This window comes from Chlorocebus sabaeus, chromosome 22 (assembly GCF_047675955.1).
Source record: "Chlorocebus sabaeus isolate Y175 chromosome 22, mChlSab1.0.hap1, whole genome shotgun sequence".
In the NCBI taxonomy this organism is placed as follows: Eukaryota; Metazoa; Chordata; class Mammalia; order Primates; family Cercopithecidae; genus Chlorocebus; species Chlorocebus sabaeus.
This window is the reverse complement of record NC_132925.1, coordinates 52,124,500-52,150,834: the sequence shown is the minus strand read 5'-3', so window position 1 is coordinate 52,150,834 and position 26,335 is coordinate 52,124,500. Positions and strand designations below refer to the sequence as shown.

Sequence of the window (26,335 nt, the reverse complement as noted above, 5' to 3'; positions counted from 1 at the left end):
TACACGTTTGCTCCGGCTACCCTGTCCCTCTGCCCTGTGTGGACTCCAGAACCATCCATGTTGTAGCCTACCTCCTTTCCCCACCCCTGCCCACTTTCCACTCACACTTCAGGCAAACCCTGCATTTTGCTATTCCTGGGAAATGGCTTATGCTTGGATACCTCTGGGCCTCTGTTGATGTGTCTGTCTGTTCCCTGTGGAAATTCTACCTGACATTCAAGTCTTCATTCAAATGCCTTCCTTCCCATGAGACTTTTCTGATTCCCTACTCTTCCTTTTCTATGTGTTTCTTGCCTTCCTGTGATACCACATTCTGCCTTAAAAAGCAAGAGAGGGATCAGATATATATTACCGAAAAAAAAAAAAAACTACTGATAGCAGTAAAAATGATAGAGAAAAGACTGGAATTGGGAAATTCATCTGAAGACCAATGCAATATGAGGAAATAAGACATTGAGAAGGGCGAGAAGAAAGGAAATTGAGAGAATTATCAGAGCAGTGACCAATGAATAAAAGCGCCTGAAGGGAGAGAGGTGGTCAAAGATTATTTAGGGTATCTCATTTGGGCGATAGAATGAATTAACCAAGAAAGGAACACAGGAATAAGAGCCAGTTTGGAGGAGAAAATTTTAAATTCAGTTTTATATTGTTAGAGGTGCCTATGGAGTATCCAGCAACTATGTATAGAGGAATACAGGAGGATGTGAAAAATAAGGCTCCACATTTCAGTAACGAGAGAGCAGGAATCATCAGCACCCATTGTAGGTTAGAGAGGTCATACTAGGGACCACAGAATAGAAGCTAAGGGAGAGGCACCATCAGAGAGATCTGGAGAGCAGTTGGCAGAAAGTTAGAGGACCCAGAACAGCAGGAACCAGGACAAGAAATTTTAGAAATAAGAGGTGGAGATGGTCGCCAGCATTAAAGGCTGGGAGAATGCTGGAGAGCTCAAGTCTATTGAGAACTTAGAAGAGGCCGTTAGTTCTGGCTGTGAGAAAAGCATTCAGGATTTTTACAAAGTTTCAGTAAATCCCAGTGAGCCCGAAGCTAGATTGCAGTAGATCGAGAAGTAAATAGAAAGTGACAAACACAGACGCAGTGAAAACAACTCTTTCAGAGGTTCAGTGGTGGAGGAAAGATAACTTAAAGAGGAGGTAATAGTAGAGTAGCACAGAGAGGTACACTAGAGAGACTTATCTGTGTAACATATCCAGTCTCCCCTACCAGACATGTCCTTTTCATCCTTTCCCCCAGCCCCATTGGCGTAGCACAGTGTTGCGTCAAACAAGTGTTCAGTGAATGAATTAAAGGATGTCAGGAGACTTCAGGGAATCAGAGATTGAGTTAGAAGGCGAGCTGGTGGTGTTTTGCTCATCTTCATTTTTGAATGAAACCTAAGAAAATATTTAAATGTCTTCTACAAATAGTGTGAAAAATGGTAAAGGTTGCTCCTTGTTTTACTTTAGAGGAACTATAAAAGACTAGTTATTAGATTGCCAAATCCTGCAGAACCTCCAGCAGGCACAAGTTTTTTTTTTTTCCCTCAAGAAAGAGAAGGAGCCGAGCATGGTGGTGCATGCCTGTGGTCCCAGCTACTCAGGAGGCTGAGGTGGGAGCATCCCTTGAGCCCAGGTGTTCAAGGCTGCAGTGAGCCAAGATCACACTAATGTGCTCCAGCCCAGGCAAGAGGATGAGACCCTGTCTCTTTAAAAAAAAAAAAAAGAAGAAGAAGAATAGCAGGAGGAGGAGGAGGAGGAAGGAAGGAACGAAGGGAGGGAGGGAGGGAAGAAGGAAGGGGAGGGAGGGAGGGAAGCAAAAAGGAAGAGAGGGAAAGAAGGAAGGAAAGAAAGGTGAGCCAGGTGTAGTGGCTCATACCTGCAATTCCAGCACTTTGGGAGACTGAGGCAGGAGGATCACTTAGGCCAGGAGTTTTGGCGAGACACCATCTCTACCAAAAAAAAAAAAAAAAAAAATAGCTGGGCGTGGTCATGTGTGCCTATGGGCCCAGCCACTTGGAGGGCTGAGGCAGAATGATTGCTTGAGCCCAGAAGGTTGCAGTGAGCTATGGTCATGCCACTACACTCCCACCTAGGTGATCGAGAAAGACCCTGTCTCTAAAAAAAAAAATTTTTTAAAGAGAGGTGGGAAAACAACTTATTGGCACAGCCACGTGAAAAGCACGTGTTATAAATATCTTGCTTATATGCAGCAAACCTATAAAAAGTGGAAAAATTGACCATAAGACATAGCCTTACTAATTTTCAAAAGCCTGATAATGATTGCAAATTCATCCCTTAGATGTGGAAAGACAAAAATAAGACTTGTCTTATTTCATTCTTTTATTTTCTATTGATTTATTATTTTGAAAACCTGCTTTAATTAACCTTTGTAATTAAGTAGCATTGTCTTTAATGCTCCTACAATTAGGTAGACGTTTTAAAAACATGTCGATTAATTGTTTCTTAGCATTGTACCTAGCTCCAAAAAGCAGGCATCTGACTATTCCATGTGCTTGGTGTTTGTGTGTTCAACAGTGTCAGTACTAAATACGCAATATGGAATCTATGACATGCTAGTAGTAGCTACATTCTGCTCAACAGAAGTGTGTTATATAAAGGAATGCTAATACGCTTTCCCAGAAGTTAGTGAGTCTCTGTCAAACCCAGTCTTCCTGAAGGGAGCCTACCAGTTCTGATATTGATCTTTTTTTTTTTTTTTTTTACCAAGATATCAGATTTCTCTGTAGATGATGAATTATTCCAAATAGGAAACTGTGTGCCAGTGTTCTGGTAGTTGCTCTGTGTGACAGGTGCCAGATCTGTAGAACAGACAGAATGTATTTTCTTTGAGCCTCAAAAACTAGACACATACTGCTTTTAAAAAGAGAGCAGAGCGTGTTCTCGAGTACTATGCAGACATTTGTAGAACTTTAGAGCTAAATTTAGAGCTAGAGGAAGGAAACTTTAGAATCTTCTTTTCTAAGTTCCTCATTCAGTAAATAAATCAGTTGAGGACCAGAGAAGTTCAGTAATTTTCTTAAAGCCACATAGCTAGTTTGTCACTGAGCTGAAACTAGAAATTAAACTTCCTGACTACATTCAGTGCAGTATTCATTCCCTTGCTTTCCAGAGAGGCCAAAAGTTCTCGGTCAGTGACTCACAGTAAGACATGAAGCATTTTCCTTTTAAGATTAATCAGCAGTGGTAGAAGATTTAGAAAAATACACTTGTATATGAGCACACTCAGTCTTTATAGTTCTGACCCCCAGTCCAGAATGTTCATCTTCTATTTCTTTCTTTTTTCTTTTTTTTTTTTTTTTTTTTTTTGAGGCGGAATCTTCACTCTGTCGCCTAGGCTGGAGTGCAGTGCTGCGATCTCGGCTCACTGCAAGCTCCGCCTCCCAGGTTCGCGCCATTCTCCTGCCTCAGCCTCCCGAGTAGCTGGGACTACAGGCACCCGCCACCACGCCCGGCTAATTTTTTGTATTTTAGTAGAGACGGGGTTTCACCGTGTTAGCCAGGATGGTCTCTATCTCCTGACCTCGTGATCCGCCCGCCTCGGCCTCCCAAAGTGCAGGGTTTACAGGCGTGAGCCACCGCCGCCCGGCCTGTTCATCTTCTATTTCTAAGCTCTCACTTCAGTCTTACAGGAAACACCTCCCAACCTCCATCACTTTCCTCCTCTTGGTAGGTAAAAGGTAGAACATGAGGCTCAAGAATTACTTAACTAAAAAACACCATCTCCCAAACAATTTAAAGATGGAAAGATAGAAATAGAGAGAGACAGGCAGGCAGACAGACACATAGTTTAGGTTTTCAGATTCTGTTCTTTCTCTGTGGGAGAGGTCAGCGTGCCATGACTACCAACCTGGTCTAGAACCCACAGCAGCCATAGTTACCAAGACCACAGCAATAAAAGCAGTGTTTATTAAGCATTGCCATGTGCCCAGCACTGTGTTAAGCACTTCCTCTCGTCACCTCACATGAGGTAGCTAGGTACGATTACGTGGGACTCAGAAGCAACGAAAGTGGCTTTTTCGTTGCTGGCTATATATACTAATAACACTGGCTTTTTCCCCCTTAAAAAAGGTATGCGTGCCTCAGCTGAAAGATTAAAAAAAAAAGTATGTAAATAAAAATCCTTGTTTTCTGTACAGTTTCAGATTTTTGTATGTTTTATGTGAATTTAGTCTCACCAAATGGGATCTATTTTTCATTCCTTTTATGAACCTTTGGTGTATAAAAATGCTAAAATCACCTATATAATTGGTTGCACTGGTAATTAAATGGAACCTAATTTGTAGCATGGGCATTTAACAATACAGATAATTTATTCATTAGAGTTAGCCTTTGAGGGGAACTTCAACTTATAAAAATACATTTTAGTGAGATTATGGCAGAGGGATCTCACTTTAATATATCCTAATTCTAAAATGGTTTTTAGGGGTATTTTTTGGTTATATTTGTTAGGTGATAGAAAAGCAGGACTAGCAAATGTCGTAAGTGGCTATCTTTGGCTATTTGTTCATTTAAATTAACTTTTTTGATTACCCATTAGGAAAAAATAGCTTTTCTAGGTGTGTAAACTTTTGCATATGTTTATAGCCTCTTACCTGTAAAAACTAAATCAGAGCTTAGAACCATGCCTGGCACACAGTAGTCATTCAATAATTATTCCTTGAGTAAAGAGACAGTATTGTGTGTTCTGTGAAATAACAGAAGTTCAGGAGCAGCAGATAGTTGGTGATTCTAGTCACCTCTATTTTGTTATAGGATAACTGATTTTCTCTGAGTTTTACACCAAAATTCCTTCTTCTTTTGATACGCCTTCTTACTTAGTGCTTTTCTCATGATCGTTTTCCCAAACTTCCTAATGGACATAGTGTCTCGTTTTCTGTATGTTTTTAAACCTGATATTTTGGAGTTTAATCCATCAAACATTTATTGTTAGCCTACTATGTGTCTTTTGTTACACTTAGGAACAAAAGATGAGAAAACCTGTTACTCATATAATTTATATTCAAGTAGAATAACTGATATAAACCAACATCGTAGTATAGTAACAGTTTAATACATGAGCTAATGTATGCATACAACAGGAGCCCAGCATTTAGGAAGCTTTTTATAAACTGTCCCAAACCCCAGGTTTTTTATATACTCCTAACTGAGTGGATGGATGGCCCATCAAAATGTTCCATGGAAAACATATAATGTCAGAAGTTACCATGTGACTCTGATATGCTCTGCCTCCCCTACCCTCCCCACTCCTCAATTGGGAACTACTGGTGAACAAGAAATGAACATAGTACAGCCATCCCTCCTTATTCCCTGGGATTGGCTCCAGGATCCACTCAGATACCAAAATTCCTAGATGTGCAAGTCTCTGGTCCCCATATAAAATGGCATATTATTTGCATATAACCTATACATATCCTCGTGTATACTTCAGATCATCTCTAGGTGACTTATAATATCTAATACAGTGTAAATGCTGTATAAATAATTCTTATGGCCAGGCGTTGTGGCTCATGCCTGTAATCCCAGCTCTTTGGGAGGCGGAAGCAGGAGGATCCCTTGAGCCCAGGAGTTCGAGACCAGCCTGGGCAACATGGTGAAACCCTGTCTCTACAAAAAATTTAAAAATTAGCCAGGCATGGTGGCATACACCTGTAGTCCTAGCTACTCAGGAGGCTAAGGTGGGAGGATCGATTGAGTCCAGGAGGTCGAGGCTGCAGTAAGCCATGGTTGTGCCACTGCACTCCAGCCTGGGCAACAGAATGAGACCCTGTCTCAAAAAAAAAAAAAAAAAAAAAAAAAAAAAAAAAAGTTGTTATACCGTATTTTTTTGTCTTTTTTTTTTTATCATTGTTTTATTTATTTATTTTAGAGACAGAGTCTTGCTGTCACCCAGGCTAAAGTGTAGTGGCTCTATCATGACTCACTGCAGTCTCTAACTCCTGGACTCAAGGGATCCTCCCACCTCAGCCTCCTTAGTAACTGGGATTAGAGGCACACTCCACCAGGCCCAGCTAATTATTTTTATTTTTATTTCTGTAGAGACAGGGTCTGTCTATGTTGGCCAGGCTGTTCTCAAATTCCTGGCCTTAGGCAATCCTTTCACTTTGGCCTCCCAAAGTGCTGGGATTACAGGTGTAAGCCACCATACCCAGCCCATATTATTTTTTATTGGTTCTTTTTTCCAACTATTTTCAATCCACAGTTGGTTGAATCTGCAGATGTGGAACCTGCAGGTATGGAGGGCCAACTGCATAAGGAATTCTATCTGAGCAAAGTGGTCAGGAGGTTCACAGAGGATTTTGAAGGAATATGCTATCTGGGGTTTCTTTCCATTGTATTTCAAATTACAGTAGACAAGGGCTTAATGTGTGTGAGAAATTGTACTAAGTGCTGAGGATACAATAATGAACAAGATTCCTGCCTTTGTGGAGATTATATGGCAAGGGAGGAAATAAAACATTATAGATTAATTCCTGTGATCAGTGCTGTGAGATGAGGTCATATCCTGAGGGACCCAGACAAGCCTAGCACCAGGGGCTGGGGTCACCAGTAGATAAAAATATGAACAATCATGCCTCAGCCCCGTAGAACAACACAGAAAGAAAATGGGGAAGAGTGAGTAGGGAAGCAGGATTTTTGACCAAAACCTCCCAGTTTAAAGGTTTCTATATGAAGAGGCCATGTACCAAGGATATATTTACTAAAACTATCTAAATATAGGCTAATTCAATTTAAAGGAATACCAAATGAGAGGTAAGATTTTCTTCCCTTCTAACTCCCAAAGTCTGGTCTCTAAGGAGGCCCCTACAAAACAGTAGTTGTATTAGTCAGTGATAAAATTTATTTAGGGTCAATGGAAATGCATTTATGAATTTGAGACTCAAGGGTACGTGTCAATTTCTTGGGAAAATCCAAGGTAATTTTCACGGAGTACTCAGATGGGAAAGTTGTCACGTGCTGTCATGTCTCGTGGTAGATATGCTACCCTTAGCATAACATATAAAAGAACCATCTCTGGCTGGGTGCAGTGGCTCACGCCTATAACCCCAACACTTTGGGAGGCTGAGGTGGCCAAATCACTTGAGGTCAGGAGTTTGAGACCCGCCCAGACAACATGGTAAAACCCTGTCTCTACTAAAAACATAAAACTGAGCCAGGCATGGTGGCGCAACCCTTGTAATCCCAGCTACTTGGGAGGCTGAGGCAGGAGAATTGCTTGAACCCAGGAAGTGAAGGTTGCAGTGAGCTGGGATTGTGCCACTGCACTCCAGCCTGGGTGACAGAGCAAGACTCCATCTTAAAATAATAAAATAAAATAAAAGAGCCATCTCTTCGTTCTGGGATTCAGCAGAGACAGAGTCTTGCTAGAGACGTAAACGAATATGACAGTCTCTGCGCACAAGGAGCATATACTCTAGTGAAGCTGATCACCATAAAAACACATGGCTGTGATACCACGTCGTGAGGGTAAGAACAGAGCTATGTATGCATGGGGAACAGTGGACATGATGGCCAGGTACCCTTATTATGGGAAACATAGAACCTAAAGTGTGCCCCCAAAGGAACGTGATTCAAAATAATATTTTGCTGAACATATTGGTAAGAAGGAAAGAAAACATATTTGAGTTGAAAAGTTACAGTTTATTTTTTCCCCAAACTAGTCCCCACTAACCCCTCTTACATTTTCCTCGTTGCTTTTCTTTCTTTCATTACCTTTTTTCACACTTCCTCACCCTACAGGCCGCCAGTTTGTCTTTCTGACAAACATCATTAAGTGGTAACTCTGGAGAGTCGGGAGATAACTATGGCTTCTCTCCTCTACATGTAAAAGTGCTGTCTGGACTAGTAAGATGTGATAAAGCACCATCCATATTTCTTTTTAACAGAGACAAACAGATCATACAAACTCCCTGAGAACAAAGCCTGTGTCTACAACTTTGAATTCTGCAGTTTCGTATTCTAATTCGTGAAACGTGTTGATCCTTCTAGTGCCCTGACCTTAGGTCAAGTGCTGGGGATGCAAAGAAGGTGACCTTTGAATTGGGTCTTGAGGGATGAATAGGAGTTGGTTCTCAATTATTTCACGTTTAAGTCGACATACTTTCCTCCCTTTGCTAAACTCTTGAATTCTTTCAATTTAAAGTGAATTATTTCACTTTAAAAATTAAAGTGAATAGTTTAATTTTTACTGATGGTCTGTGCTACTTTTATAAAAACATGAGCAAACTGGTAGACAGAAACCAGAACTCGAGAGCAGTGGAGGAGGAGATGCTTCTACTGTGTGGGAACGAGGGCTGGGAGAGCATAGTGTATGTTCAGAGCACTAGTAATCCAATGATTCATCCTGTCGTTCCTCTTCCTCCATAGCCATCAGGTTTGGGCGGATGCCACAAGCCGAGAAGGAGAAGCTGTTGGCGGAGATCTCCAGTGATATCGACCAGCTGAACCCAGAGTCCGCTGACCTCCGGGCCCTGGCAAAACATTTGTATGACTCATACATAAAGTCCTTCCCGCTGACCAAAGCAAAGGCGAGGGCGATCTTGACAGGAAAGACAACAGACAAATCAGTTAGTTCTCTTCTGCTGTCTTCATTGGGGGAGGCGGGGAGTTGTTGTGGGTTTTTGTTTCTTTGAGTAAATGGTTTACTGCACTACGAATGCACATGCAGAATATTGTTCAACTGTTGGCTGTTAACATATTGCAGACTGAGTCTGAAATGCAGGAAGTGTTTTCAGATAGCATAAGTAAACATTATTTTGAAGAGGGAGAAAAGTCCATCAAGTCTTTGAGAATAGTGTTAGAATGTATTGGTCATCCTAACTTTAATGAATGAACTTAAGCCCCCTCAGCCTATCACCCTCTTTTAGGATCCATCTCTTTTCTCGCCATCAAAATAACTGGCCACAGCAATATTCATTCAAGCAGCCTTGCTTTTCTCTAGGAAGAGCCCGACTTAGATTTAGAAAATGTATTGAATCCCACTATTTCACCTTTCAGGAGAACTACCAGAGTTACCATTTTTTTTTTTTTTTTTTTTTTTTGGGGGGGGACGTTGTCTTGGTTTGTCACCCAGGCTGGAGTGCAGTGGCACAATCTCAGCTCACCGCAACCTCTGCCTCCCAGGTTCAAGCGATTATCATGCCTCAGCATCCCGAGTAGCTAGGATTACAGGCGTGCACTACCATGCCCGGCTAATTTTTGTATTTTTAGTAGAGGGGGGTTTCGCCATGTTGGTCGGGCTGGTCTAGAGTTACCTCTTAGGGAAGTTCAACATGGGGCATAAAATAGATTCTAGATATTAGGTTACCTTTCCTTCCTTGTAGCATTCTTGATTATTCCAGGGCAACTAGAAGCTCTGTCCTTTTATTACATATGGAATTTTATCTTCTGCAAGGCTCTGAGCTGCCTGGGCCACTCCAGTGGACTCTCCAACATCTGTTCACTCATTGAGCAGCACCGTTTAGAAAACCCAGAATGGGTTGTAATTGTTACTGAGTTAGGTTTTCCAAGCAGCAAAGCTCTTGCCTGACTGGAAACTGAGAAAACAACATGGAATTATAGCATAAAATTGTGTCTGAATTCTAGTCCCAATTCTGCCATCAGCTTGGATGACCTGGATCATGTCTCTGTACCTCAGTTTTTGTTTTTGTTTTTATTTATTTATTTAAGACAGTCTCGCTCTGTTGCCAGGCTGGAGTGCAGTGGCACCATCTCGGCTCACTGCAACCTCCGCCTCCCTGGTTCAAGCAATTCTCCTGCCTCAGCCTCCTGAGTAGCTGGGACTACAGGTGCATGCCACCATGCCCAGCTAATTTTTTTGTAGTTTTAGTAAAGATGGGGTTTCGCTGTGTTGGCCAGGATGGTCTTGATCTCCTGACCTCATGATCTGCCCGCCTCAGTCTCCCAAAGTGCTGGAATTACAGGCGCAGCCACTATGCCCGGCCTTGTAGCTCAGTTTTTAACGACAGGGTTTGGCTTTGATTCTGATGTCTGCACAATGCTCCTAGGGCTGTAAGAACTGCAGAACACACTCAGAAGACACTGTCCCAACCATGGAAAGCCCTTGTATGCACTCATTTATTTTCACGTGAACACCTCCCAGAGAGCTATGCAATTATTTGATAGATATGTGTAACTTTTCCCCTATTCAGATATATTGTGGGGAAAATCTCATTAACTTTTCATGTATTTTGATGACCATCTCAAGATGGTAGTTCTTCTGTTTAGCTAAACCATTTAGTAAGAGAATCAGTTAATAGAAAAAGGAAACTTGTGGCATAGAGCCATACACTGATAAGGACAAAGAGTTTTCCAATTTGCAAATAGGTCTCTGATACCTCAACAATAATATACCTGGATTCAATTCTTTACAGTATAAAAAAAAACCTTGCACATTTATTAGGTTAGAGTCACATTGCCACCTGACTACTGCTATTATTATCCTCTTTATTTTAGAGATGAGGAAAAATAAAGTCCAGAGAGGTTAAACATTTTGCCCTAAGACCCCACAGCAAGTGTGTAAAAGACCTGGGACTATAATGCAGGTTTTCTGGCCTCTAGTTCAGAAGATTCGTAGCATGTTAGCCCCTCAGTGCAGTACTTTAGGAAGCTCGTCTTTCCCACTTGCTGTCAGTGAGCCAGGGAGACATAACACACTGAGAAAGCTTCGCTCTGAGAAAACTTTCTGTGATTGTTTTCTCTCAGTTTTTAGAACAGTAGGAATTCTTCACCTCATCTGCTGTCCCAATATATTCACAATTGGAAAAAATTTGTGCTGTTTTGGTTCTTTTCAAATTACAAAAGTCCTTGACAAGGACTGCTGGCTTTTACATGCACAGGACTGCACAACACTGGTGATCATAAAGCTCATTCGTTCAATGAGAAAATTGGCCATAGCAAATCAAAAACAAATGAAGACCTCTGCGTAGCTGATTGGACTACAGAAAATAAACTATTCATATCCAGGAAGAAAAAAATTAAAGGATTGCTGAAAAGGAAAGAGCCCTAAAGCAAACTATCTACAGTTTTGGTTAGTTGTTTTTTTTTTTTTTTTTTGAGGTGGGGTCTTGCTGTGTTGCCCAGGCGGGAGTGTCTTGTTATATTGGCCAGGCTGGCCTTGAACTCTGGGTTCAAGCAGTCCTCCCACCTCAGCCTCCCAAAGAGTTGGTATTACAGGTGTGAGCCACCAGCCATGGTTAGTTTTCATCGACTGCTTTCTCACCTTCTTTTCATCCTCCAATTCGTACCTACAATCCTTATTAGAAATCCTGTCAACTTAGTAGTACCAGAAAGTCAGGCAAAAGACTGAAAAAAAAAAAGCCTCGGTGGTCAAGAACTTAAAATTACACTACTGGTGTCCAACGTGCTCTTATCTGTGTCACTGGAGGACACACCCAAGATACCTCACTCCAGTTGACTCCTTGGCTCTAAATCTTTGAGTTAAAAAATAAGGAGGTTCTTTATGGAATAAACAGGTATTAAGTTATTTAAAGGAAAGGGCTGCAAAATGCTTGGTTATGGGCTTTTCAAGTTCAGAGGCCAAGCGTTTGTCATTTTCTTCCAATAACTAGGACTGTGTCTTGCCCCTAATAGTTACTCAGACTATATTTGCTTAATTGAATTAAACATGGTTGCCTATGCCCTTTGAAATTCTGGACTTTCAACAGAGGGCCTCTAACTAGCCCAATATTTGCTTACCAAACTGCACATTATTGATGATCTGGATTCAGGCAGGATCTGGAAAAAGAGAGACTGGGCCAAATTAAAATAATCCGTTCACTGATGACACAAAACTAAACTACAATTGTTTGGCACCCTCTCTTCTCCTTATCTTGCAAAATCAAATTAAACACTAGTGGAAAGAAACAGTTCATAGAGGAATATGGCAAAGGAAAAAAAAAACAAAATGTGATTTCCAATGAGACTAGAGATTTGTTCTTTATCTACATGGTTGTGTTATTCATTTGATAGCATCTCTCTCAGGGGTGTTATGTTATCTCTTGGCCAGGACTCATGAAAGTTAAGATTTGCATTGATAGGAAAAGTTTTGCAGAAATGTGGACTCTTGAGAGGGTGGGAGGTATACAAAAGTGGCTATGGCTGTGCAGCAGAGCAATTTGCGTTTCTTATACACCCTGCTTGAGACTGATGTCATTAGTGTTGGTTAGGCCAAGGCTGGGGGAGGCTACTCAAAATAGTGGGTTACCAGTTACCCAGAACCTTTGGAAAAGAAAATGACTTGATTGAAGAGGCCATTCTTTAAATGTATCATTCTCCTCAATTTCACCATTGCCTATTGTAGAATGCCTGCTGCCTGCTCAGCGTTTGCCTCCAGGCAGACCAGGATTCCTTCCCCTCCCCATCTAAACTTCCTTCTCCTGGATCTTATTCCCTAGGGCCACTTGCACCTTTCAAAATGGATAAATTGCATTCCCCTGCTCCCCTTCTACCAACTTTAACATCATGTCCTTGGTATAGGATACCCTACTTTTCATTGTTTTGCCTAAATAAGAATATGCTTGGGAATTTTAGGCATAGGGCCGGGAAAAGATGGGATATGGAATTGTTAGCTATGGATTGCCGGACAAGAAATTTTAGGAGCAATAGACCTTTTAACCATCCTCAATAGGATGGAACTGACTCTCCCCACAACCTATTTCCCTTTCAGTGGCTTGCTCCAGCCAAGGCCCCTTATTTAAGAGGTCTTTCTGCACTCTGAAAACCACGCATATGCCAGAACTAGGTGCTCTGTTTCATGAAGGCAGTTTGATAACTGAATGGACTTTGGAAGTGCCCAGTGTTTGACTATTACCCTGGTGTGATGATCACACTGGGTGTATCATTGTCACATGATCCCATGTTTGTTGGTGAAAATAAACAGTGGTTTTCAAAAACCATTTTCAGTGCCATGGTTTGTCATAAAACAATAAATAGAAAAACGCTTGATGTGCTTGCCAACTTTTCACCCCCTATCTAAGAGATGGCGAAGCTCTGGCTGCACTCTATCTGCAAATAAGGAATAAAACTCTTTATTTGTGCTATATTGGACTTTGGGTTCCAAAGCATCACATTGTTTATGGTAGGTACATGTAGAGTCACTGTTTTTATAATTATAAGAGCAAACTGGTGCCATTGGAAAAAATGGTCTTTCTAAATAGTGTGTGAAATATGAAACTAGTGAAGAATAAAATCAATATGGAAATGTAAACTTCTATGAAAACATTTCCTTACCCATTTAAGTTTCTGCATTCTGAAATTTACAATGGCCATCAAACCCAGTGACTCAAAGCTATTGGAAAGATATCTGTCCTGTTAAATCCTACACTTACAGCTAAACAACATATGGGCTCTTTTCCCTTTATCTCTGGAAAAGCCCGAGTGAGCTGGAATTTGCTCCCCAAAGGAAAGACATCAGGCAGAATCCTCAGAGAAAGGGGCTTAGGGACCCCAGTAGAAATAAAATCAGGATAGTAGTGCCAATTCGTTTCTGGGGCTGCTGGAGAAGTTAGGCTTCTGGGATCATTCATCCATCTATCAATATTAATAAAATAAATTCTTCTATTGTCAGGACTGTCAGGAATAGCTAAAGATATAAAAGATGTGAACCAGTTTCTTTCAGAGAATAAGTTAAAAATAGTATTTTTAGAGTTAAAAAGAAAAGCACTTGGATTTTTTTTCCCAATGGCTGGACTCAGTTGGCCAATACCCTTACTTGCCTGCTGAATAACTCTTTGGCTGGCGATTGATTTTTTTTAAGAGTTGTGGTTATGTGCTAGTTCATTCGAGTGTGAATCGTTCTTCATATTAAGTTTTCATTTGTTTGTCTTAAATCTCTAAACCCTGCAGGAAAGCAGAATATCTTTGACAGCTTTCAAACTTCACTTCTATCACACACAGCACTCCACCAGCACCTCTAGGAAACAGTCGTTCAAAAGGCACTGCCCCAAGGCCCCAGCATGTAAGAGCGTTAGTTTAAAATCTCCAGTTCATCCTAGAATGATCATTTTAAAAGGGAAAAAAGAAGTGAGGAAATCCTATGGAAAGCAATGGAAAGGGAAAAGTTCTCAACCCAGAATCAGGGCTTAGGTTCTAGTTCCCGGTTTGCTATAAATGGCACTTTGACTTTGGAATGTCTCTGGCTTCCGTTTATTCATTAGTCAGAGAATGATGGGGCAGATTATTTCTGAAGACCCTTTATGTCCTATAAATCTCATGGTTCTCAACAAGAGGGAAACAGGAACAACGGGCAGAAACCAACAAGAGGCTGAGGAAGCCAAACCAATGAGTTTTGGGTTGTAGCTAACCGAGGAGAACCTCGTGTGTCACAGGTGATGAAAGTCAGATGTATAAAAAGGAAGAAGGAAACAAAATGAAGATGAGCCCAGGAATTCAGTGTTTTGCCCTGGTAAAACTAGGAACATCAGGAGAGCCACACTCGATGAGGCCCACATTTTTCCAAGCCAGTTTTTACTCTGACAGGGTTACCTCAAGTGATTGTTTGAGAGAGGGTAGAGGGGTTGACTACACTCATTCAATCTGCCAAATTAGAAAAGTCACTCAGAATACCCTGTGCTTTTTGAGTGATTTTCATGTTTATGAAAATTCCTTAGCTTGCTATTTTGTTATTCAAAAGGATTATAAACATAGAGCATTCATGTATAATACCTTTCATAACTCATGTTAAAATGCTGATGTTATTGGATTTCTCAGGAACAGTACTGTTCTATTTCTCCATTCAAAAAGGTTAAAAAAATTAATTACTCTATTTTCATCATTAATCCCATTTCCCCCATTGTCTTTGTATTCTACATAGGAAGCATGCCATAATTGAATTTACTCATCTATATAAAACAGTACTTTTAATCCTATTCTGAAAATCAAAATATATTTTTGAAAATCAAAATGTGTCAAAATATTGAAAATTTAAATATATCAAAATTAATTATATTTGATGTATCCCTCAAAAAATTGATTTCTCCTTACAGAAATCTTTTTGCTTTCCTGGAGAAACACTGGGTTCAAGTGCAGCTTTCTTCATTCTATTCTGGTCTGTCCAATATATGAAAAGCACAAGCACACAATGACCAGTGACAGATTCGCTATGAAGCTAATGAAGCTTCATGGGGCCCTTCCCTTGTGCAGAGCTCCTTCCAGTGCTTGGGGAAGGGCCCAAGCAATTTTATTCTCATAATTTGTAATACCTTCCTTAGAGAGGCCCCACTACTGTGTACATTTTATGCACCACAAAACCTGAATTCACCCCATCATGTCCTAGCTGTAATTAAGCTTTCCTTCCTGTTAAGGAGGGACGCTTACCCAGCCATTTGATGTAGGGTCTGAAGATAAATACACTATTAGCCCCAAACTAGAAGTGTTAAATCATTAAGACAAAATTTGAGAATGATACGGCTGCTATAATGGCAATCTTTGGATAATACTGTCCAGGCTGATGGCAAGTGTAAGGACTCCACTTTGCTTTGTAAAAAATACAAAAACACGGCGGTAGAAGTGCAGTACATTTTGTATGGAACATTGTACCACATTGTACCAAATGTCATGTTAAATTAATGATTCAAGATAAAATTATGTAGACCAAATTTGACCAGAGTTTTAAAAGGTTCTCTCTCCATGAAGCAGGCTGGCCACGATCTTCTCTCTAGGTTTGAAGGTAAGGAGGTTCCGTGTGAAATATGAAAGTAACACCTAAGTGAACTGTCTGCAATCTAAGAATTGGTGAATTGGTTGCAAAGAAAGGCAGACCACGCCCACCCAGGGATCTCTCTTGCAGTTTGACAGAGAAAGAATCTATGCAGCCTTCAGAAATGCAGTGAAAACAGTATAATCAGATATGACTAGGAAAAAAAAAAAACAACTGGTGTTCATTTGCATGTCAACACCCAGAATTCTCTGCTAGTTCACCTCTTCTTCAGAATGCAGAAAGGACTGAAAAAGCTGAAATGGAGCCTGGCGCAGTGGCTCATGCCTGTAATCCCATCACTTTGTGAGGCCGAGGTGGGTGGATCACCTGAGGCCAGGAGTTCAAGACCAGCCTGGCCAACATGGCGAAACCCCGTCTCTACTAAAAAAAAAAAAAAAAAATAGCCGGGCGTGGTGGTGGGTGCCTGTAATCCCAGCTACTCTGGAGGCTGAGGAGAATCGCTTGAACCCGGGAGGTGGAGGTTGCAGTGAGCCTAGATCGCGCCATTGCACTCCAGCCTGGGCAACAGAAACGAAACTCCATCTCAAAAAAAAAAAAAAAAAAAAAAAAACTGAAATGGTTTGGCATGATGGTGGGGTGCTGATTCCTCTCTCTGTCCTTGAGTATTTACTGCCAGGAAATCCTGACCAACATCAATTGCCAAGGGGTTAAAGTCACATTGTTGTTAAATTGGGAGAGAAAATTAGCAGGATTTTGTGCCCTGTGTTCAACTATTACAGAGTTTCGAAAACAGGAACCTGGAGCTTTATATGAGGGGACAGGGGAAGTAAAGGGGAAGAGTGACAAGGGTGATTTATCAGGGCATACTTCCAGATAAATCACTTACATGGAGGTGAAAGAATTTCATGCATATGTTCTGTGCCAAGAAGCCAAATGGTTGAGCAGAAGCTCCTCTGAAAGTTGAAGTGGGCAGTTCTAGGTACAGTCTTTCCACATGTGAAAAGGCGATGATTTTGTATTCATGTTATTTGTACTCCTGCATGTGCAGTTGGTCTTTTCAGGTGTCCAGACCATCATTTTCTCATGACATTAAAGAAAGCCAATAAAGGCTAGTTGTGGTGGCTCACACCTGTAATCCTAGCACGCACTTAGGGAGGCCAAAGCAGGACGATTGCTTGAGCCCAGGAGTTCAAGACCAGCCCAGGCAACATAGCAAGACCTCATCTCAAAAAATGAAATAATTTTTTTTTAGAAAAAGGAAGTCAGTATTTCATTAATATATATTATAATACACTATAAAATGCCTGTAGGACAAAGAAACACGTTTTCTCTAGGTTCTGTGACAGCATCATTATCCATTCAAATTTTTCTCATAATTAGAACCTGACATTCTGGAAAAATACAGTAAATTTTCATTGATGTTACTTGCTCTGCCCCCCTTTTATTTCTCCCATTAATAATATTAATCCTGAAAAGAAAAAAAGAAAAAGGAAAAAAACCACCCAAGCGAAATGTTTAAGAAATACGGTACGGACAGTTTGGTCCCTTAAAAAATTAGAGCCACCAGGTAAACCTGTTCTGGGGTCCTCACATCTGTCCCCTTTTGGAGTTTGGTAAGTAGTACAGTTGAAGTGAATTTTTTTGTAACAAAAGTAAAAACTTCCAGAATAACTCCAGTAAAGGGTGTTGATGTGACGTACAAGTTTGGAAATATATTTAACATCTGAGAGTCCTTAATGTTGGTGTTACTTCCTCCAGTGTAGAACAAACTTAATCTTTTGATGAAAATCATAGAGTTCCGTAGATATGAATAGAATCTCCAACCAGTGCATCTTGAAGCCAGCTGCCACGGCCACTCATGCACCTTCTCTGTGCCCATTCAGGAGAGAATTCTCAACATCTCTGCTCAAAACAGTGTTTACTTTTAGTCCATCAGAGACTTCATGTTTGTTGTGCATGCACACTCACAGCTCTCCACACACATGCCCACTCCCCACACACATCCTGCTTCTGAGAAATACAACTAGAATTTCCTCTGGAGAAGAGGTGGAAACCCCTGATTGAGAAATTTAAGGCCTAGGAAAGGTAAATGACTTTTCTTAAGTCATATAGTTCACCACAGAACCAAAGCTAGAATGCAGACACCCTCAGCTCTTCTTCCAGTGCTTTCAGGTATACAAGTACTTGAACAGGATTCAAGGTTTAGCTCCTTATGTGTCTTTCAGTGTATCCGGTGTAAGTAAAATGTTGCCCCTTAGAGCAGCCTTGAGAATTTCTCAATGACTACAGACTTTGGTTAGTTCTATACAAGGGAAGTGAGAGAGAGATAATGTCATGACCAAATGACTTAACTTTTGAAAGCAGCCTATTGCAAACTTAAGTAACTGGGGCATGTATTTTATTGATTGATTGACCTGTAAGGACAGATATTTTAAAATATAAATTCAAAACTATTTTTTGCAGCATTCACCTATAGGCCTTATATATCTGCTCTTTGTGAAATAGATGGCTTCCAGAGCATTAAAAAAAGAAATAGACATTTTCTTGGTTCAATAGCTCTAATCTGCTTTCAGAGTGATTTTTTAATAGTTAAGCATATTTTATGTGCACAGTTTCATTTGCGATCTGAGAGGATTTCATCTAAAACTGAAAAGTTATTACTCGTGAAGGAGAACAAAGGAAAAGGAAAAAAAAAATTTAAGAAAAAAAAATTGTTTTAAGCCTCTAAAGTTGCTTTATGTTCAAGTGGGTATTTTCAACCCTGAGTTGCTGAAATGATTTTTTTATTGAAAGAAGGTTAAAAGTGTATTTCATTGAAAGCCAAGATAAACAGTAGATTTTGTATCATTTTAAAAATCAACAATTGGCTGGGCATGGTGGCTCACGCCTGGAATCCCAGCACTTTGGGAAGCCAAGGCGGGCAGATCACTTGAGGCCAGGAGTTCAAGACCAGCCTGGCCAACATGGTGAAAACCTGTCTCTACTAAAAATACAAAAACCAGCCGAGCGTGGCAGTGTGTGTCTGTAATCCCAGCTACCCAGGAGGATGAGGCATGAGAATTGTTTAAACCTGGGAGGTGGAGGTTGCAGTGAACCCTGATTGTGCCACTGTAATTCAGGCTGGGCAGCAGAGCAAGACTCTGTCTCAAAAACAAACAAAACAAAAAAATAAATATAAAAATCAACAGTGAAGACTCCCCAAACAAAAGAAATTGGGATTCTTAGCCAGTCATAGGTAAAGTGTTATAGTGTAAATTAAAGGGAAAGAAGACCAAAATTGGTGAAATATGTTTGGTCCCAGAAGATAATTAAGATGAATAAAAGAATTTGAGAGTATTTTCTCATTATTAAGCATCTTCAGCTTTAAAGATTTTAGTTAGCAAAGCAAGTTTACATAAAGAAACAGTTTTCTGAACTGGGATGGCATTCACTAAGTTAGAAATCTCCAAGTCACCCATGTTTTCCCTGTTTTATTTGCAGCCATTCGTTATCTATGACATGAATTCCTTAATGATGGGAGAAGATAAAATCAAGTTCAAACACATCACCCCGCTGCAGGAGCAGAGCAAAGAGGTGGCCATCCGCATCTTTCAGGGCTGCCAGTTTCGCTCCGTGGAGGCTGTGCAGGAGATCACAGAGTATGCCAAAAGCATTCCTGGTTTCGTAAATCTTGACTTGAACGACCAAGTAACTCTCCTCAAATATGGAGTCCATGAGATCATTTACACAATGCTGGCCTCCTTGATGAATAAAGATGGGGTTCTCATATCTGAGGGCCAAGGCTTCATGACAAGGGAATTTCTAAAGAGCCTGCGAAAGCCTTTTGGTGACTTTATGGAGCCCAAGTTTGAGTTCGCTGTGAAGTTCAATGCACTGGAATTAGATGACAGCGACTTGGCAATATTTATTGCTGTCATTATTCTCAGTGGAGGTAAGATTTGTCTTTTGATCCTCTAGGAAAGAGGGTGGGATGATGGTGGGATGGCCAAAAGAATTTTGGATTTCCTTATTAGTCTGCGTTCTTTGTCGCTTTAAGTGCCAATGGCATAATGCCATGAATCACCTCTACACGTGCAAAACGCTGTACCAAGAAAAAATATCATAAGTTTGCAGTATGAAAGTTATGAGTAACCCAGGATCTTCTCTTTCTTCCCTCAACAATATAGCTTTTCCAATCAAATGCCCTCTTCTCCTTTTTCTTTTCTTTGTCTCTTTCTTTCCTTTCCAGAAAGGAAGATTAGAGGCCAATCTAATCTTTGGTTCCTGTAAGTAATGGCATGTATAACTTTGCTTAAGACAATGCTTACTTGACGTAGAGAAGGAACTACCAAGTGTTTCTGGTCAAATCATGCTCCTGCCCTTCCAACAGTAAGATACTACTTTGAATTGCTTTCGTGATATCAGGAATTAAGGCATACCTACTGACCTCCACCCACTCTCTTGTGTGGATTCCTCTGATGGCTTCCCTTCAAAATACCTTTGTGAGGTAGTTGGTTGTGATTAAGAATGCAATCTGAACCGAACACACAACATAGAAATAAATTTAGTTATTTAGCAATTTGTTGTATTTTTGGCCCTGCAAGTACATGATCTAACTAGTTCCAAAAGCCAGATTTTTTACTGAGTGTGACTTTTTTCTTTTTTTTTCTTTCCTTTTTTTTTTTTTTTTTTTTTTTTTGTGAGACAGGTCCTCACTCTGTCACCCAGACTGGAGTGCAGTTGCATGATCATAGCTCACTGCAGCTTCTAACTGCAGTTAGTAAGCTATGATCATGCTACTTGAGCCATTTTACAGTTGGGCTCAAGTGATTCTCCCACCTCAGCCCCCTGAGTAGCCAGGACTACAGGGGCACACCAACATGCCCTGCTAATTTTTAAAATTTTTTTGTAGAGATGAAGTCTCGTTATGTTGCCCAGGCTGGTTTCAGATTCCTGACCTCAAGTGATCTTCTCACCTTGGTCCCCCAAAGCGCTGGGATTATAGGCATAAGCCACCACGCCCAATCTAAACTTTACTTTCAATAGCCTCTCATGAGTAGAAGAAAGTTCTACTTTCATCTCTCTGTATAAAAAATTTTTTTAAGTGGCAAGTTTTCCTATTGAAGTGGACTTCAGGTGAGCTTTTTATATGTACTCTACAGTATATCCTCTGTGAAAAACCCATCGGGGGATAGTAGTAAACTGTGTATAACTGCACAATGTATTATAAAGAGCACGATCTTTTGTTGTCCAGTTGAAAGGAGAATGTTTCTGAAATCAGGTGCATAGTGCAGTAGTCATAAGAACAGCAAACATTTATTTAGTATTTGCTGTGTGCCAGGCAGTATTCTAAGCACTTTGTGCATATTTATTCAATCCTTACAACAATTCAGGGAAGTAAAGACCATTTTACAAATGAGGAAACCAAAGCACTGAGAGGTTTTCTCATTTGCCTGAGGTCACGTGGCTAGCAAAAGATGGAGACAGGACTGTGAACCAGGCATGCTGGCTCAGACTCTACACTCTCTACCATCACATCATGCGGAATACCGGCCTTTAAATGCCTAGGGTGCAAATAGATCACAATACCCATAGTTTACCTTTGGAGCTGTAAGTCCAGTGTCCAGTTGTGATTCGCTTTAAAATAACTACTTGATATTATGGCTTTTTATTGTTGTTGTTTGTTTGTTTTTTGTTTTTGAGCCAAAGTCTCACTCTTGTTGCCCAGGCAGGAGTGCAATGGCACGATCTCGGCTCACTGCAACCTCCACCTCCTGGGTTTAAGGGATTCTCCTGTCTCAGCCTCCCAAGTAGCTGGGATTACAGGCACATGCCACCACACTCGGCTAATTTTTGTATTTTTAGTAGAGACGGGGTTTCATCGTATTGGTCAGGCTGGTCTCGAACTCCTGACCTCTGGTGATCCACCTGCCTCGGCCTCCCAAAGTGCTGGGATTACAGGCATGAGCCACCACGCCCGGCCGATATTATGTTTAATAGAACAAAAATATACTACCTGGCATGGTTTAATATCTTGACCAAATCTACTTCCTAAATTAATCCCTGACTTTCTGGTATCTTTGATTAATTCAGCAAAAAAGGATGAGATTCCAGTATATAAGAGGCTTGCCAGAAGAAAAATATTAAATTTTGAAAAACCAGTTTAGAAAAACAGTTGATATTATTTATCTTGTATTTTATTTTACTTCGTTTTATTTTATTTTATTTTTTGAAATGGAGTCTCGTTCTGTCTTGCAGTGGCGTGATCTCCACTCACTACAACTGGGTTTTCCTCCTCCCAGGTTCAAGCGACTCTCCTGCCTCAGCCTCCCTAGTAGCTGGGATTACAGGAATGTACCACCACACCCAGCTAATTTTTGCATTTTTAGTAGAGACAGGGTTTCACCATGTTGGCCAGTCTGGTCTCAAGCTCCTGACCTCAGATGATCCACCTGCCTCAGTTTCCCAAAGTGCTGGCATTGCAGGCATGAGCCACTGCACCCAGACTATCTACTATTTTAAGGCACATTTTACTTTTAATAAAATTTGGAAATATATTAATATTTAATTTATTTCAAATATTTTTCCTAAGCATACTATATATCCCATGTCTATTCTTTTCACTTAGTCAATTTCCCATGTCATTACATACTCTTCGTTAATACTTTTCGTTAACTTTTTTTTTTTTTTTGAGATGCAGTCTCACTCTGTTGCCCAGGCTGGAGTGCAGCGGCACTATCTCTGCTCACTGCAAGCTCCACCTCCCGGGTTCACACCATTTTCCTGCCTCAGTCTCCCAAGTAGCTGGGACTGCAGGCGCCTGCCACCACGCCCGGCTAATTTTTTGTATTTTTCATAGAGACGGGATTTCACCATGTTAGCTAGGATGATCCCAATCTCCTGACCTCGAGATCCACCCACCTCAGCCTCCCAGAGTGCTGGGATTACAGGCATGAGCCACTGCGCCCATCCGACTTTTCATTAACTTTTTAAATAAAAGTAATACACGGTCATCTTATAATTGAAAGAGTACAGAAAGGTGTAAGTGAAAAGTAAAGGGCTTTGCCCTCAGGATAAAATAGAATTAACAAAGTCCTATTTCTCCTATCAAGAAGTTTACGTGCACACTCATGTATATAGATATATACATTCATATATGTGTACGTTCATAGCAGTTTGTATTCCTACCCACATACACGAAGGGAAGCATTTGAAATGAGCCATTCAAAGGTACTTCGTTTCTACTAGGCAAGGTCTACACAAACAGTCATGAGAATTCTGGGCTTTATGAAGTGAGATCTGAGTCTCAGGCATAGAGGATGAGATCCACCTCCTTGATTGTGCTTCATTAGAGTAAGACAAAATTTCTCAATTAGTTTTTCCTCCTATCCCAGATTTTCCATTCAGCTAAGCAAAAGGCTTTCATCCACTAAACAAATTTCTGATCCTACCCAGTCTTAACAAGAGTGATTCTTTTCTCCTCTGCAGTTTACTCTAAAGTCTATCAATTACTTTGGTGGTTTCAGAAAGAAGTGCTTTTGGTGGGGATCCAGTTGGCCTCCTCCTGAGCTGGCTGTGGACTCACAGAAGAACCTCACTTCAGCAAAGGCACTTAGGGCCCCAGACTAAAAGAAAGATGAGCAAGATGTGCATCATCTAAGAGTGGGTGGGGTAAGGAATTGGGGATTAATGGGGGTGTCCCTAGAGGACCCAAAGAGGAGATTTTTAGATGAAAGTAACTGATTTGACCCAACTCAGTATTTGCTGGGGAAACTGGAGTTGCTACCTAAGATTGCTGCCATTGAACTTCAGCCTTAAAAACTGCTGATACCATTTGATTGGTACTTAGATTTGCCCGGGCTTAGCATCTCCGCTGTTCACTCAGCTCTCAAACCAAGCGCTGAGAAAGATGACCTAGTTCTTCTTGAGTCTTTCTCCACTCTCTCTCCCCTGAGCTTGGGGACAAGAATTAAACTAAATAAAAGGAACAGCAACGTATTCTAGAACCAAAGTCCAGGACTTTGTACCTTTTTAAGAGCATTTCATGTACATTCTCTCATTCAGTCCTGACAGTGCTCCTACGCTCTTAATTCTCATTTCACAGAAAGAAAAGTGAGGGTCATAGACTTAAGCGATTTGTCTAAGATTCAACAACTAGTGCTACAATGGAACTAACACTGAAACCTGGGTGTCCTAACTGCCCCCTCTGGCTCTGGCCAGTGGATTGTGGTCAGTAAACTCACTCTTGTGTTGGTGGCTGCAACCTGCTCTCTCTTCACTGTATCCCTAAAGTAGGCCCATATCTAGAAGCCACGAACAGCGCTTCCTTGGTCATCGTGGTAAGCAATAACTTTCCTTGCACTCCCTAGTCTTACTGACAGGCTGGGCGGCGTCAAGAGTAATAAAACTGCCTCCAGCAAAGCCATGTTTGCAACTGGCGCCGCAACATCATGCCAGCCACCCTAGCAAACTCCCAAAACCTACCCAGCAGCCAAAGCCAAGCATAAAGCTCAGTGAAGCTGACAAGCCCCAGGACACCCTGGTGGATGTTTTGCCCCCTTGAGTGTTTGCTGTTTTGTGAAGAAAAAGTCTAGGAGAGTTCCAGCTGGAACTCTGCAACAGGCAAAAGCTCTTTTTGTTAATTCAAAACAGTTTGGAATCCATTTCAGTTCTTCCTAAACCTCCAAGATACAGGGGAGGAAATTCACTGGATTTTACAATATATTTTTCAAGGCAAATTGCCATGGCTGTCCTAATGACAGAGGAGCTGCCGATATCACTACAATGGCCGCAGATGGCAAGTCATCCAGCCTCCTCCTGTGCCCTCCTGAGTCTGGCTTGGTGACGCAAACCACCTCGAGGGCAGCTCCTTCTTTTTCCAGCAGTTCCAGCACTGTTCCTTCTCTGTGAAGCCACTTTGGAGGGCTGTTCTTGGCATGATCATAGACTTTTCTGCTGTTGAGTGTGCGAAGAGAATAGGGTAGAAGCAGGGAAGTTGTTTCATTGCTATGCATTTATAGATCAAAGAGGAGCAGATATTTTATGTTAATTGGATAACACCTAGTTATATCAGGTCAGTAACCTAGGCCCCTGGGGTCCCCCATGGGTCTTACCAGATAGATACATTTTTGTAAAATTTGTTGGAATTAAAGTAGAATCAAAGCCTAGTGCTAGCCCAGAATAAGTTATTCAATAAATGCTTGTTGAGTGAATAATCATCTGAAATGATAATAATACTACCTACCTTTTGTTGAAAGCTTCAGTATGTGAGAGAATCTGTCCTGGCCACTTTATATACATCCATAATCTGTTTGTTTAGGTTTCTTGGAAGGGAGACTGCATGGCTGCATACATGGACTTTTTTTACCTCCTTTTTATAGATGAAGAAAATGGAAATTTATAGAGGTTAAGCAGTTTGCCAAAGGTCAAAGAGCTATTAATCAGTGAGACCAAGTTTCAGACCCAGGCCTCTCAGACTTTGAAACTGGTGCACTTAACCATTAGACCCTGCTGCCTTTTGTGTATTGAGATATGGAAGCATCTCAATTAATTGCTTCGGTCCTAGAGTTCTTTGGCAGTTATCAAAAACTGCCTATTTCCATATTGCCTCCAGATATAGTAATTAAGAATTTCCAAGGCCAGGCACAATGGCTCATATCTGTAATCCCAACATTTTGGGACACCGAATTGGGAGGATCCCTTGAGCCCAGAGGTTTGAGACCAGCCTGGGCAACATAAGGAGACTTCGTCTCTACAAAAAATACAAAAATTAGCCAGGTGTGGCGGTACATGCATGTGTAGTCCAAGCTACTCTGGAGGCCGAGGCAGGAGGATTGCTTAAGCCCAGGAATTTGAGGCTGCAGTGAGCTGTGATTGTGCCACTGCACTCCAGCCTGGGCAACAGAGTAAGACCCTGTCTCAAAAAAAAAAAAAAAAAGAAAGCAAGAAAAGAAAAAGAATCTCCAGATTATAGTTCAGATATTACTTAGTAATATCCAAAGTCCTCCTTAAGACACCATTTTAATGTGTCTAACAAAATTAACCCCCTAGGTTTTGAAAATTACTTAAGGAAGGAATAGGGCTGGTGATAGGGCTGAAGACTGGTGTTCTGGTTCTTAAATGTGTTCAGCCAGCAGATAGCTGGAAATAATGGTACTGTTTGCAGCACTCCCCACAAAAATGGACAGTAAACTTTAAATAACTAAGTAAACACATCTCTGCTTAATGAGATACCATCTTATACTAGGTTCTAATATAGATAAGTGGTTGCAGAAAAATGTATGAGAGGAATGTTAAATTGTTGAAATACCATCCAGTCCCTTCATTTCTTCCTGCCCTTCAGAAACACACAGAATAACCCTGACGCAGCTGTCACAGCAGAACGCTCGCTCCAGCTCACGGAACACCAGTGTTCCATCAGCACTGAGTTTGAGGAGCACTGGGTTTGGGTGTATTCATCTCTCTTCACTGTCCCATAGCTGCCCTTCAAAATCTTGAAACTGTTCCCAGCTCTAAAATGGAAAGTGTCGTCTTCTCTCTGGAACAAAAGACTGGGTGCACTTGCTTGAATAGGACATTGCTTTCCTGGAGGAAACTCTGGCTTATGGAGTCTCTGCTTCTGTACAGCCCAGTGCCTTCTACCCCCTCTTCATCTGCTATCATCTGCATTACTGGTTAACTG

General features: G+C 41.0%; 1 protein-coding gene across 10 annotated transcripts in view; it reads left to right on the top strand.

The window, feature by feature from the left end:
* PPARG (peroxisome proliferator activated receptor gamma) overlaps nt 1-26,335 on the top strand; it is a 144,651-nt gene that overhangs the window by 107,668 nt on the left and 10,648 nt on the right. For all 10 annotated transcript variants that reach the window (XM_007985262.3, XM_007985259.3, XM_073009840.1 and 7 more), the window contains 2 exons: nt 8,385-8,584; nt 19,156-19,606. In XM_007985262.3, the coding sequence (XP_007983453.2) occupies nt 8,385-8,584; nt 19,156-19,606 (651 nt within the window). The remainder of the gene's footprint in view (nt 1-8,384; nt 8,585-19,155; nt 19,607-26,335) is intronic.